At 38.8% G+C, this 15,301-nt stretch overlaps 1 protein-coding gene across 3 annotated transcripts in view; it reads right to left on the bottom strand.

The window, feature by feature from the left end:
• Positions 1–15,301, bottom strand: part of ctnnd2a (catenin (cadherin-associated protein), delta 2a) — a 249,321-nt gene that overhangs the window by 113,960 nt on the left and 120,060 nt on the right. For all 3 annotated transcript variants that reach the window (XM_026179361.2, XM_026179364.2, XM_026179362.2), the window contains exons 7-11: positions 13,108–13,162; positions 12,293–12,497; positions 11,819–11,936; positions 10,776–10,908; positions 6,211–6,384 (exon numbers count right to left, since the gene is read on the bottom strand). In XM_026179361.2, the coding sequence (XP_026035146.1) occupies positions 6,211–6,384; positions 10,776–10,908; positions 11,819–11,936; positions 12,293–12,497; positions 13,108–13,162 (685 nt within the window). The remainder of the gene's footprint in view (positions 1–6,210; positions 6,385–10,775; positions 10,909–11,818; positions 11,937–12,292; positions 12,498–13,107; positions 13,163–15,301) is intronic.

Genomic DNA, 15,301 nt, shown 5'->3' with positions numbered 1-15,301 from the left:
ATGACATAAAATGGACATAGATATAAAGTGTATTAGAGATATTTAAAATGCATAATGTCTATGTGAATAACACCACAGCAAAATATAGTGTAGAATATCAATAAGAATTATTTGCCAAATGCAGTGCACTGTCCACACTATCTGGTCAACACATGACAAACTTTTATTACATACACTTAAGAAATGGGGAATGTGAGATTACAGTTTTTACACTGACTGAAATTTTCTGTAAAATGTATTTAAAGTCCAAAAAAAGAAGTGTATTCACTTTTATTCATACAGCCTGGCAGCATTCGGTTGTCTGGATCCGCAAGCTGTTCAGAAAATATTACTTTGTTTTTACTGTGGCTTAGTGACTACTGATTGTCTGAATTTGTATCTGTCTCTTCTAAAGATATGTTAGGGATAGATGTTAAAATATAAACCATCTCTTATCAACTGCAATAGACCAACCTTGAGAAATAACAGCTACACTGAATCCAGCCATTCTCACAGTCACCACCTGAGCTACATGCAGGCCTAATGTTAAGCTATTAAAGAGAAAAACAGCCACAGTCATTCAGAGACACTGTTATTCCCAATGGTTAGAGTCATTAATACAAGTCAAGATAGCTTTTATGAGATAAAGAGGGAAAGTACAAAGACAAAAAAGTAAGCGCAAATGCAGAAGGGAAGGACGAAATGGTAGAAAACAAGGAGAGGTCAGAAAAAAGGAAAGAAAAAACAGACAATACGGGCATAAAACAGCACGAGGTAAAGACTTACATTCTTCTCTTAATTAGCAGAGATGATAGATGAGACAGAGGAACAAAAAAAAAAGTCAGAATGGTAAACATATTTGTAAAGAGAAAAAGGAAATCATTGCAAGCAGTAGGAGAGATCACAACATCATTAAGATAATGGAGAAAATGAGACTGATGTTACAGAAAAAGGAAGCGATTGTAAATTAAGACAGGAAAGCATAGTGACAAGTGAAGCGTAGGCTGATTTTAGAAGCACAATCTCTTGTGGGAAAATATACCAGCATGTAGGTGTATTCATGTGCGCGCTGGAGAAGATGTGGCCATGCAGGAATAATCGTTTAAAATAGGCCGCATTAACCTGCAGCCCTCTGGGGCACTGGCCTGGTTTAATCCAAGAATGAAACACATCACTGCCTTCACACATGCATGCAAAAACACGCAAATACACACTCATAGTTGCTATACATAGAGTTGTGCTGTGTAGATGTAAAAGTAATGAAGAGGCTGAGACTGTAGATGTGAGAGATGTTTGATCGGGGGGTGACACATGTAGTCGAGGTTTAGTAAAAGCTTTTTTATTTTTCCTTCAGTTGTATTAGCCACAGTGACAGTGCTGTTAATGCAACACTCACAGCAACAATTAATGTAGTGCTGAAATGAACTGAGCTAGAAGACTTGAGAGCTGTGGAAGCCAAGCAGACAGGTTTACCAATTACCAACATTTTAAACTCAACTTGAGTGAACTGTCAAAGTGTGCTGACAAATAGCTGTCCGCTGTGCTGGGAGACAATGGCTTCCTGAGACTACAGGTCTGTTGGTTTACTGCAGTGTTGGACATAAAATAAGCCATCAGACTAGCAGAGTATTGTGAAAATCAACATCATTCTGGCAAAAGTTTGCCACAATGTAACTAACTTAGTCACAACTCTAACATTTTACCTTCTAAAATCATTTGAACTATAGATCAGAGGCCACCGTATATCCACTTTACTCGCTTCTTCTTCATGTCCTGTTTATTCCTAACTCGCATTACCTTTCGTGTGTCTCTTTGAGATAAAACCGGCCCAGAAAAACAGTAGCTATAAAAACAGCGCACGCAAAATTAGAGTCACTTAGATGGCTTTTGTTGTACCACATTGCTCCTCTTCATAGTTAAGTGCCCAGTTAAATAATGCTATGCCCCCTGCTCTCAGCGAATATTGTGGGCTTCATTTGACTGCCTTGTTTAAATTGGCCCTAAATTAGACTGACACTGTGCACCACACACTGCAGACCTCTGACTACAACTTTGGAAATTTTGAAGTCAAATACCCACACAAAACTGTCTCTCTTTTCTTTTCAGCAAAGGGATGACTTATAGCATTAATTACATTGATCCATGCCAGCTTAATGAACCAATAATGTGAGCTTGCCATCGCCAAGAAAAGGCACTATGACATAATTAATGACTTACCGCTTACTATGTCAGCACAGCCCTTATCAGTTCATTATGTGCCATCACTCTATGCATTATGAACCTTATTAGACAACCTCCTTTTCACTGCACATGCTATTCACACAAATTTCAAAATACGCTGTGTAAAGGCCAAGCTTTAATTCAATAGCCCTGAGACTTCAAGGTGCTGTTAATCTTCGGTGTGTTGTTCTTGCAGTGTAGTTACAAGGGCCAAGCGCAGCAGGGAAATATTTGTGCATGAGATAAAATATATGCTCTGATGAAGGATTTAGCTCCAACAACATCAGACAATCTATTAAAACACTGTATCATTGGAGAAGTGCATTGTAAACTTCCAGTGTTACAATTAAATGCACACGGTCTAATCCACAGTCTATTGATTTTCGTAGCTGCAGTGCAAATTTCCTTTGTGAGTTTCTCATACCCATCTATTGAAACTACAAATACAAGGCACAGTAAATTATAGATAACACTGGATTATCTCTGTGCACTTCTGAAGCATACTTATTTAAATGATTTCTGCTTGCAAAGACAATATCACTGTATGAAGCGTTCTGAATTTCACTGATTGTAATCAAAGCAATATCCCACAAGAATATGAGCAAACCCAATGACCCAACTCTGAAATGTGCTTCAAAAGCTATGCTTGGTGCTTATGGAAGATGTTCTTTCCTTTTAAGTGAGTGAAACTGATGAACTCAAACTCTGGTCTAGGGTGGCACATTTACTGTCATAATTCTGACCTGAATGCTAATGATAGCTATTAAGGATCGACTCGTTAAAGACGTCGACGGAGCTGTGAAAGCGGCTTGAGAGACTTGGGTGTTTTTTTGTGGATATGATACCGTAATGGGATTAACATGGTATACCTAAACCCACAACGAGATAAGCTCAATGAGGTCCTATTAAAAATACACTGCTGGCAACAATGGAGAGCGAGTGAGAATGACTGTGTGAGTTCGATAGTAAATGTATCCAACTGCAGTTCATTGCGAATAAAAAAAAGGGAAAAAAACATCCACACAGCCTATTGTGCTTCACAAACACAATAAGCTTGGCAATGCCTTTTTCTATGCCACTTACTCTTTATTTTTAATAAAGCATTATCTTCATTTGGCTCTAGACTTGATAGAAATTCACTGGACCAACTAGACAACATACCATTCACTTTGTAGAAAAGAAAACTGGCACTGACGAGGGTTGATATATTCAGTGCAAAGGTATCTCAGTTGTTCCTGACATTGGTTAACAAGTATTATTTTTGCTTGGTGACTGATTAAAAACAACTTTAGATACTAGAGTACACACATATTGTCTCATTACAAAAGTTAATTGCAGCACATTTTTGCATTTTTATGTTAGACATGATGCATTATTTGCCTAGTGTGTGGCAGAAAAATAGTGGATATCATAAACTATTCAAGGACCAATTCTTATATTTTAAACTATGGAAAAGCTGTTGAAGTTACACTTTATATTTAAGACATATATGGGTTGATCTTCCTGAGCAGAAACACACCAATGGGCTTAAAAATGCCATCTACAAAATCAAGGACTGTTCTTTGTTGTGAACCATCTTGGCCTTGCTCAAATATGGACATGTATTCTGAGATGTACTGGTATTTAAGGAGAATTTTTAGGTATCTATATGTGTAGTATGTATTTTTCTGAGAGCTTTTTACTTTTACTGTGGCTACATCTATCTCTACAATATATATTTCTACTTTCAAGTCCTTAGATTTTCAAATTAGGCCAGTTACTTCACATTAAATGACTCTCTCATACAATGACTGCTTCTGCCATCCGTGAACAATTTACCATGGCGTCAAGCAAAGCACAGTGCAGTGTTGGAGTGCAGTCTTTGCATGACCAATAGAAATGAGGAATGACATGAAGTGGGTACATATTATACACATACACATCACTGGGCGCAGAAAGAAAAAAGACATACACAGATTGCACAACACATATTTGGGACCTTCACTTAGCCTAGCAGGCAGAGCAGTGAATGTAACTCTCTTTGTGAAAGGGCCTTAATACATTCAATTGATTTGAACCTAAATCAACTGGAACAATAACACATAAAAGACAATCATATTGGCTTATCTATCACCGGAGCCTAATGCTAGTTAAAAACAATGAAAGAGGGAAAAGCCATAATTTATGTATAATTTCTAGTCGTATACTCAAGGGTTTAAGTAGGTCAGAACTATCAGAATAGTGTTTTTAGTGAAAATTTCCACAACTTTTGGTTACATTACTAAAGCATAAGAAAAGTGAGAGTGATCATGAAGGAAATAGCATGGAAGGTAATTTTAAATGGAGCATTTCTAACAGTCAGAGAATATCAGCAGGAGCTGAGCTCTAAACTGATCACCAACTGGCTGAGTTGGATCAGGTGGAAGGGGAAGTTAGTGGGCAGGGCTGGCACAGCCAAATGTATTATGATGGTGTGGTGGGAACATCTAACAGATCTTAAATTCCTACCTCCGGCAGAAGTTTGACAGCATTCCGAGGGAGACTCGGGAGACTGAGTCTACCACGTGGATCATGTTCTGCACCTTCATTGAGGTGATTGCACGGACCTGTGGCCACAGGGTAGTTGATCTGTTTCATGGTTTTACAGTGTCTGAACCAGATGTTGGATGGTGGTGAAGAAAGCAGTCAAGCTGAAGAATGGGTCCTATTGAGCTTGGTTAGCCTGTGGGACTGAGGGCAGGTAACAAGCGCGGTGTGGCTCTGGCTCCAGCAAAAATTCAGGTGTGGGAGGAGTTTGGTGAGGCCATGTAACAAGATTTTTGGTCTACCTCATAACAATTCTCGCAAACCGTCAGATGCCTCAAGAGGAGGAAGCAGTGCTCTGCTCACATTAGGTACAGTGGGAGTGGGGTGCTGCTGACTTCAAGTGGGTATATAATCAGGTGGTGGATGGAATACTTAGAGGATCTCGTCTGAGTCTGGGAACGAGACGGATAACTCAGATTGAGGTATCTGTTTGACTACACTTTGGTAGTCTCAGGATCTTGTCTTTGCTTTTAGTGGATGATATAATTCTGTTCACATTATCAGGTGATGGCTTCCAGGTCGCACTGGAGTGGTTCTTAGTTTAGTGTTAAACAGCAGAATTGAGAATTAGCATCTCCAAGTTTGAGACCGCAGGTCTCAGTGGGAGAAGGTTGAAATGCCCACTCTCAGTCAGGGACAAGTTATGATTATAATATGACAACAGGTTTAGCCCATAAAGAACTATTTTTTTTGCTTTTGTCCTATAGATATATCTCACAGAAGTTAAATCAGTACTTCAACTCACCTCAACTTCAGCCTGTTTCTTACCTACTGAAAACAAAATTAAGGCCAGAGAGCCACACAAACAAGCCCAATACCTAACCAATAAGAACGAGACCCTCTTTGGATTGGCTAGCTGCTTTTCTGAATCTCCCTCCAAAACATTTCATATAAAAAGCTTGCCACTGAAATGCAACGTTGTGCTTTTCCAAAAGCCAGCACCTTGATTTACCCTATACCAGTTGATCTTCAACACAAGACCTCTGTGTGGCTGTAACTTTTTCTCTTTCTCCTACTCAGCAGCTATTCCAAGGCTATGTGACTATAGCGCACTTCCTTTCTGCTGAACATGTGAATACTGAAAATACAAATGGATTAAATCTAACACAGTTTTAAATTACACCTCTTACCAGCTGGTTACAGTCACCATCAAGGTCAAAACTTGGATTTTTTTACCTACCTTTACTCCTTCACTAAATGCTTTTTGCCTCTGTGAGTCTAATTTGTGTACTACTGTTGTATCATACACTTTATAGAGAAAGTGGTTGCCCTTGTTTTCCATAACATACTCTTAGTCACTTGTCAGAGATGACTGAGTTTATTTACCTTAAACACAGTTTCAGAGTTCAGGGCTTAAACTCTAAAATGTCTAAGCCACACGAAGTAGAAACAAAACAAAACATGAAACTGCATTGATGATACAATTTGATGCAATGACTGCCTTACCTGTGTTGTTGCGGTAGGGCCCTGAGTCTGGGCCCTGGCTCTGGCTAAGGCTTCTCATGGGGCCCTTGTTGTGATAGACACGTTCTTCATAGATCGGATCTATGTGGTGCTCTGGGGACCCCAGAGGCCGAAGGGGCTCTTGACTATGCTGACTACTGTAGGAGCCACGAGAACCTAGAGTGAAGAAAGAGGAAGTAAAAAGATGTGAGTACAACACAGTGAAAAAGGAATGACAAAGTGAAAGGTAGAAAATGAGGAAAGAAGATGAGCAGGTTAGAAACAAAAAGGATGGAGAGGGTTGAGTAAGAAGTATTTGACATGTGAAAAGAGAGGTAAAATAAAGACATAAATGTGTATATGGTATTTAAACGAAAGGAAAATAAAGAAGCATATGCGGCAACAAGTCTATTTGAATTTTAGAACTGTCCATTGCCATTCTTCACCTACGCTGATGTAGACTAGTGTTGTGGGATAATTAGGACGCTGTAAACAAAGTCGTTCTGAGCAACTAAGGGTTTGGTAGTGTGTGTGTGTTCGTCTGTCTGTGTTTGTACGACTGGTAAGGAAGTGAGAGAGTTATAGTTCAAGCAAATCAAAAGCAGAGAAAAAAACAGAGACATATGCAGCAACAAATGAGATAAGAAGAAATATACAGATTGAGAGAGACAGAAAACAGGGAGTGATGCCTCTGCATTTAATTTTTTTAATCTCCATGGAACACATTGCTGTTCGGCAGCTATAAAATAATGAGATGCAACCCCCCCTTCCCCCTCTCTCCTTTGCTCTGTGTTTGGCAGGAGTCCCACAGAAAAAAACATGACAAGGAAACATTGACAGCAGGCATTTGTTCATTACACAGCAGGACAAATGTAAGGCAAGGGGCCTCCCAATGAAGACGAGGAGACCCAAAATTAAAATTAGGCAAGGGTAGAAAAGTAGCAAAGTGGGGGAATATGGGTTTATATGGGAGGGTTTAGGTGACATGGTGCGAGATAGAAATAAAAAGACATAAATAGTCATACATACACTGAGTTAGAAAGCTATGAGTGACTGAGATGGTCCAGTGGAGCTAATGTCATATCATATTACAATAGTTTTCAGTGCACTTGAAGTCGCATGCCAAGAAAGTTACACGGGATGATGGGCCAGTGCATGAAGATTCAAACCTCCATGTGAATCCATCATCAATGTAACACAGTCAAATACCTCAATCTGTCAGGTTATATCAGAAATCAATGCATATTAATAGATTTTGCCATCTAAGTAGGATTAAATATATGCACACCGAAGAATGAATCAGCCAGAGTTTCGGGTGAGTTCATTGTGAAACCTGGCCCCACCTTATCATGCGAATTCCTGAGGTCAGATGGCCCAGGATGTGAGTGGGCATTAAGGCGTCTGGGGAGGGAACTCAAAACTGGATTATAGATGGCAGACAGTTGGTGTCGTAAGCATGCTGTACAGTGCAGCGAGGAATGCCCAGACCTCTACATCGGAGAGACCAAACAGCCACTTCACAAGCGCATGGCACAACATAGAAGAGCCACCTCTACAGGACAAGACTCAGCAGTTCATCTGCATCTTAAGGATAAAGGACACTCTTTCGAGGATGCCAATGTTCACATTTTGGACAGGGAGGACAGATGGTTTGAAAGAGGAGTGAAAGAAGCCATCTATGACCACTGTGTGATCTTTGAACAGAGGCGGTGGTTTACAACACCAACTGTCTGCCATCTATAATCCAGTTTTGAGTTCCCTCCCCAGACGCCTTAATGCCCACTCACATCCTGGGCCATCTGACCTCAGGAATTTGCATGATAAGGTGGGGCCAGGTTTCACAATGAGCTCACCCGAAACTCTGGCTGATTGGGACCCACACCCAGTTTCACAGGTGAAACCTCTCAGGTGATTAGAGGATCATCAGGGGGTCCTTTTGTCCCTCTGTGGGGGGAAACTCCCACTAGGTTTAAATCTGGGACTCTCCACCATTTGACCTTAGAACTGAAGAAGCTTCTCGGATGAGAGGTGAAACATCTTCAAGTAACTTAAAGAAGTCCAGACGCTTTTCTTTGCAAGCTCCTTTGACAACCTATTATCCTATTTCTTTACTATTATGGCAGATGATAAACCGCTGTTGCACCTCAACTCTGTCCTTCTTTCAGCTGTGTGGTTATCTGACTGGCCTGTTAACCTCCCAAGCCTATGAAAGGTTGGCTGCATCCCTTCATACTCTACTGGCCAGCTGTAGCCAGATGGTGAACTCAAACAGCAAGAGGACAAGGGTGTCAGCATAAGGGAAGAAAAAAGAATAATAGATACTGGAAGAACAGACATTAGAACTGCCGTGGACCCCAGGTGAAAATACAGTGAATTTTACAGGACTGAAAGACAATATGAGAATATGCATAAAAGAATACTAATTAGAGTCGTGGACACACCCATTAACAGCATGACTCATCTGAGCTCTTTCACTTCCTCTAGTGCCTTTCATCTTTGAAGTCTTGGTGAGTTGGTTTTATTTCATTATACATTTACTCTTTGGCTCACGGGGGCCCACTCATGGAAGTACTGACCTCTTTCTTTAAAGAGGAAGTGGAACTTTAAGACAAAAATGACAGGCTGATGTAGAGAGTGAGAGAGATCCACTCATATGATGTTTTATTCAGTAAAATATTTAAAATGAATAACAACATGCCAAACCCAACTCTGGCTCCTTGGTGAATTACAGTCCTGCCTGTTTAGTAAAAAATAGAGCAAACTACATTTTTAACTACAAAAATATAGCAAGGAGCTGCTCATTCACCTGTATATTGTAATTCCACCAAGAATGGTAGTATAGTTCTCAACGGCAGATTTAATATTAAAGATGACTGTTACAACATTTTTTCTGAGAAGCATAAATTAAAAAAACAGAACAAAACTATATATTGAATTTCCACAGCTTTGAGTTTCCAATGTTAACCAGCAACTATTTTCAGTGCCAATAAAGCTCCGCATCAAACCACACATTATATATTGTATGCTGCATATATTATCCTGCATTGCTACCATGGCAATATTTAGACCCAGTGAACTATATCACACCAGCCCTTCATACAAAAAGCACAGACAGTAAACGTCTTTTTTAGGCAATTTCTGTTGTACGCAGCTTAACTCTGGCATAGAGTAGGAGCTGTGAAGCTGCTAAGTACCTCTCCAAACATGCTACTCAGATGAACTCTACTGTGCTTTTCCTAGGAGCACATCATCCACTCCGATAAGCCATTTTCTGAGTAACACTATCTACACACAATTCATGCTTGGTAGGATTTTGAAAATGTGGTAACTATCAGACCTTACAGGTGAAATAAAACATAGTGCATTGCCAGCATGAATTGCCATTAAATTGCCCTCATGCAATCAACGACAATCTGGTAGTCTATGCACATGATAGCAAACTGCGTTAATTTTATTTCCCCAGTCCACTCCTGCTCACGTCTTTCTTTTCTACTCCATTTAAAGCCTTCAGGAGACATGGAACCTGAGGCAATGCGTCAAGATCACAGTTGCACCCTCAGGGTAAACCATGAAGGTCATGTTCCTATCACCGTAGCTCTAAGTTTAAAGAACTAATCAAATAAACTTACTCCGTGTAGCATGGTTCAATCAATATTCATCTATTTTATTTTTTGTTTCATTTTTTTGATGAAAAAAAATCAAAATACACACAGGAAAAAATGTCCATGGCAAAGGATGCTCTAGCAGAGTCACCAAGAACGACCTTTTCCTTACTTCACTCACAGTTACAATTAAACTACAAAATGTCCTTTCTGAAGTCAGTAAGAAGAAAAAAACACAGCAGATCAAGAAGAAGATCAATCATTTCCTTGTGTATTGAAAGCAATGTCAATATTTATAGACCTACAGTTGGGTCTATAGATATTTTGACACCGGTTTTAGTACATGTAACCCTGGGAAACGCCAAACAGATTGTATCTTAATCTAAATCCATTTGGTACTTTTAAGAACTGGCTGCACTAAGATCAGTGTCCTTCCCTACACCCAGCTATTGGACATGCGTATTGGAAGACATAATTAGGAATTTTAATAATTTTAAGTCATTCTTAAAGCAGGTACACAGCTGTGAGTGAAATAGCTCATAATTCTCAAATATAACTGCTGATAGCTTAGTATATTAATTCTAAAGTTTAAACTTTCTAACGGGCAGCCTCAGAGACACCGATCCCTCCTTTGAAGTATAGCCTGAGATATCAACCACAGCACAGCGATGTGCTTTTTCATAGACCGGCTAATTCAACAGATTTAAACATAGCAATTGACATTTCTAAGAACAGCAGTGTGATGCAATGAAATGTAACAATTAGACTACAAATGCTCCACTGATACGAGATACTACATCTGCAGCACAAACAGACAATCGAAGATACACTGTGAGCGATTTACTTACATCCCCTTAGTATTCATAGTATACTTAGTTTAATACGGATTACATATTTTGGAGGGTTTATGTTTTGTGCAAGCACATGAAACTCTACACGACAGTGCATGAATGTGTCAACCCCCACCTGCCAGACTTCCAGGTCTCTGCAGTGTAGCAGTAGCGTAGAGTTCGTGGGAGATCTTGTACTGGTCAGAAGCGTGATGAGCTGCCAGTCGTTTGGGAGACAGAGTTGCATAGCTCCCTATGCCTGAACTCATCTGCAGAGACGAGAGTTGCTGGATTGAATAGTTAAGAATACTGAGTGTGGCAGCCAAATATGTAACAGCGGGCATGGCTCGTGTTTCAGTTTGATTGGTGTGGATAAAAAGTTTTTGTACTGACATGTTTTTAAGTTTACATTGCCAAATTGGCTTTGTTCAAATGCAAAACATTTGGAAAAGGGTGTATAAATGCAAATGTCCAATCATTTTAGAGTCAAGGATGTAATTTACTAAACAATCTAAATATATAACTAAAAATAATTGCCCTGCAGCTGCCCTGTGTTATTATTTGTGTGACCAAACATCTGGTAGAATGTAAATAATATAATAGTAACACCAGCCATATGGTTTTAATGCACTGTATAACTACACAGTGTCATAAAATTACACTTACAACAAATAACACAACTAACAATTACACATCTGTTCAATCGTTTAGAAAAACATAATCACTACTGTAGAATCAGTTAAACTGTAATGTAAATGTATAACAATAATATAATATGTACAAAATGGATACAATAACTAAATTCCTCCAAGCAATCTGTGATTACAGCCACTGTGAAAGAGGTGAGGAGAAAGCTAACACAGCTTTAACCTTATGTACATACAAACTGGATATGACACATTCCCACAATCAAAATAATAAGTATTTCTATGCATTAGTGTGAGACACCATTCAGTTATATAGCACTTGTCTAAAGTCCTTTCACTTTGCAGAAGTGAATTTATATTCCACTAAGTGCAGTTGCATTTGCATTCATTATAATATTGTATAACCCGTGGTAATTTTAATGGACTTTAAATGTATGCTTCACATAAAAATCTTCTCATTTTATAGTCTATTATCACAAAATACATTTCCTTTCTGTGTGTGTCCACATTGTATAACTGTTGAACGATCTACCTGGTGAAGAGGGGAAGATGTGGAGCTGGCCCCTCCCCCTCCTGCTGTGGAATTAGGTGGAGATGCCACCCTCAGGGGGGAACCGCCCCCTCCTGCTGTTGTCACAGCAACTGTGGTGCTGAAAGACAAATGAACAAAGTAGCATGATTTGTTTGCGCGCGCATATATATATATATATATATATATATATATATATATATACATATTCAAATATTCAAACAACTGATTGCTCTTCATGTTTAAGAACAATCATTTGTCATGTGTCATGTACAGGATATGTTTTTATATGCTGGCATAAAGAAGCTGACAATCAACTTGCAAGACTTAAGTTTAACTTTTATATTCTTTTCTGTTTTTTTATTCTATTGCAAACCATCATCATGTGTTTAGCTTATTCTCAAGCTATTTTTCAAGCCTTTTCATTATTCTAATACGGACTGTATGTCAGTATTAGCAGCAGTATATGCTCTCTACCTGTATGATTTGGCCAATCGATTAGCAGGAGACTGTTTGGGAGAGGAGGAAGAAGAGGAAGGCAGCCGCTGAGTGGTAGCGTATCCTTGTGCATCAGAGGCTGATCCCAGACGTTGAAGTTTACTGGGGGAACCGGACCCTGAGCCTCCCCCTCCTGACAGAGGGGAACCCTGGGCAGGTAAGGTGGCACTGGAGTAGTAGATACCTTGGAAAAAAGTGGAGGGAAAACACCTTAATGAACATGTAAATGTTACAGAATGACAGAGAAATGTGATCAGCCTGATAATAATGATGTGAAATAGATTTAAAGTGGGTTTTAAAAAGCTGGAGATTTTCTGTGGCTGATAACTTGGTAATATGCCAAAAAAAAGATTTATAATAGCAAAACACTGGCACAAAGGTCAAAATTTAGATTTTATTTTAAGTGCATCAGTGACACTTTACTTAAAAAAGCTGTTTGCATATATACTGTATAATGCTTAGAATTTTAGATTGGACACATTCACAGACATTTGCCTGGATATGAGCACACTGGGTATCATTATCAGTGAGTGATCAATTTTAACAATTAAAAAAAAAAAGACTAAGTGAGGATTTCATATAAATAACCCATAACTCTGACCCCAGATCAAGGATGCACTAATAATATAATAAAGCTATTCATACTGCACATTCTAAAAATATTCTCTTAGTATCATATTTTTGGTTTCTTGGTTCTTGGTCAATGTCTCCATATGTCATTTGACATATCAACTGTATGTCAGGCCTTGTCATATTATTACATGCAAAGAAATTGGAGATGTGATCAGGCTTACCTGACCCCGGCCCAGTTTGTGATTGTTGCTGCTGGGCTGCACGGCTTGATGTCACCTGAGGGGTTGTGAGGGGAGACAGAGCAACTGAAGATTAGCATGACAGGGAGGTGATTAGTTTGTGAGGGTAAACTTGAGAAGAGTTGAAGGGAGAGACGGAGTTAAGAAAATAAATGGGATGAAACGGAATAAAGAGTAGTGTTCATGAAAAAAAAACTTTTATGCACAATGAGATCAGTCGAGACTTTGAGGGTTTTTGAATGAACTTAGGGAGCGCTAGTAATGAAATCCCCACAGAACACAGAGGGATGACAAAAAAGACGCACAGAAGCCGACAACGAAGTCCTCTGAGCTCAGCTGACTGAAATCATTTCTTGTAAAGCCTTGTCGCACCATCTATTAAAGGTAGAAAAAGTTATGTAGTCAACTGTATAGTCATATTTTATTATCTACAATCCGTTATATTAAAATCCCGATGTTCACAAACAATTAACACAACTAAATCTATTATTATAAACTAGTTAATGTTTAACATCTATTTACAAGGCAATTTTTTAATGAGAACAGTGGACCTACAGCTTGGATGGCATTATGCAGTGAATTCCCAACAGATAAAGAAGGTATGTGAGTCAAAGACAGAATATGAAAAGCCTTTTTACTCCACAAAACAGGCTGGTATATCCATATATATTCCCCTTATTCTCCCGAGACTGTAAAGGGAGCATATGTCAGACCTTGCTGAGCCTTATATAGCCTTGTGTGTAAGTTTGAGCTGTAAAGGTGATTCAGATCCATTATTACTAGACTGACACGGCTTCAGATGTAGAAAGCCATATTATGCAATCATGCAGTTACTGAGTCACTTCGGAGGATTCTCAGTACTGTCTATACAGTAGTTTGGCTCAAACAATCTTAGTAACTGAGTAATATATAGATGCATATCTGAAAAGAGAGATACAAAATGTATATAAATATATATTTACATTTAAATGAAAATGCATTACTTGACATTAATGTATTCTGCTAGTCCTTAGAATATTTACTTTGTCTGTTATATTTTACTGAACAGCAAAAATAGACTAAAATGCATGCAGTTAACACATGCTACACATTATGAAGCGCCTTGAGGCGACTTATGTTGTGATTTGGCGCTATATAAATAAAATTGAATTGAATTGAATTGAATGTTCTGATCATTTGATAACCAGTAGCTCACAATAGCTGAACACACTCTGGAGCTGTGTTTGTATTGAGTTGTGCTGTTTGTATTTGCAGCTGCAAAATTGTGCAGAGAAACAAAACAAAACAAACAAAAAAAGCCCACTTGCTTTCTCAGCATATCTACCACAAATAAATGTAGCAGCATGCACCAGCATGCAATCTCCCTTTTGTTTCCAGTGGCTGTCTGGGTCTCTGGTTATTTTCCTGCTTTGTGATAAGGGCGTGTATCTATTGAGGACAATGCAAGGTTTGAAAAGGGGTTGTGAAATTTACAGTATAATTTGCTGGGGGGGATCTTAGAAAAAAAATACCTGATGCACAGTTTATGGAAGAAAACAGGCAGGAAAGCAAGCAGGTGACACACAAAGAGTGAAAGAACGTATAATTGGTAAAATGAGGATTGCACTCTGCAGTAGTTTGTATCAACATGTGTCTTTCTACATATTACTGGATAAATATGGAATGCCATGGGGCTGGCAGGATGGAGCAGTTGTTCCTGCAGCTCCATCCTCTTCCTAAAAATAACATTTTTAGGAGTTGCAGATTTGCTATTTAAACTTAGTAGAAGAGTTGTGCACAGTTGTGCAAGTGGTCAAAATGGGTCTTCCAGTGATTCAAATGTAGAGTGCTGGAGCACTGGAACTCCGACAAGCTCACAGGACTTCACAGGGAGTCAACCTACAGCACCCAAATCCAAATCTGATATGAATTCTAATAGATGGGGCTGAAAAATTTCCCCCCATCTAATATATATTAACTCCTTTTAAAACACAGAATATTTGTTCTTCATCATGGAAATAATGTTTTTTTCTAAAGAAAACTTGATATTGTGGCAGGCAGGAAAGTAAGCAGGTGACACACAGAGTGAAAGAACATATAATTAACATTTGTAAATAACTTAACAAATGTCTCTAAAATTGAAGATTTCATGGTTTAAATAAATATATGAATCAAATGTTGTGTTTATTTGTAAATA

The sequence above is a fragment of the Astatotilapia calliptera genome, chromosome 9 (genome assembly GCF_964374335.1).
Source record: "Astatotilapia calliptera chromosome 9, fAstCal68.1, whole genome shotgun sequence".
Classification (NCBI taxonomy): domain Eukaryota; kingdom Metazoa; phylum Chordata; class Actinopteri; order Cichliformes; family Cichlidae; genus Astatotilapia; species Astatotilapia calliptera.
The sequence above is the reverse complement of the archived record's forward strand: the minus strand, read 5'-3'. Positions and strand labels throughout refer to the sequence as shown.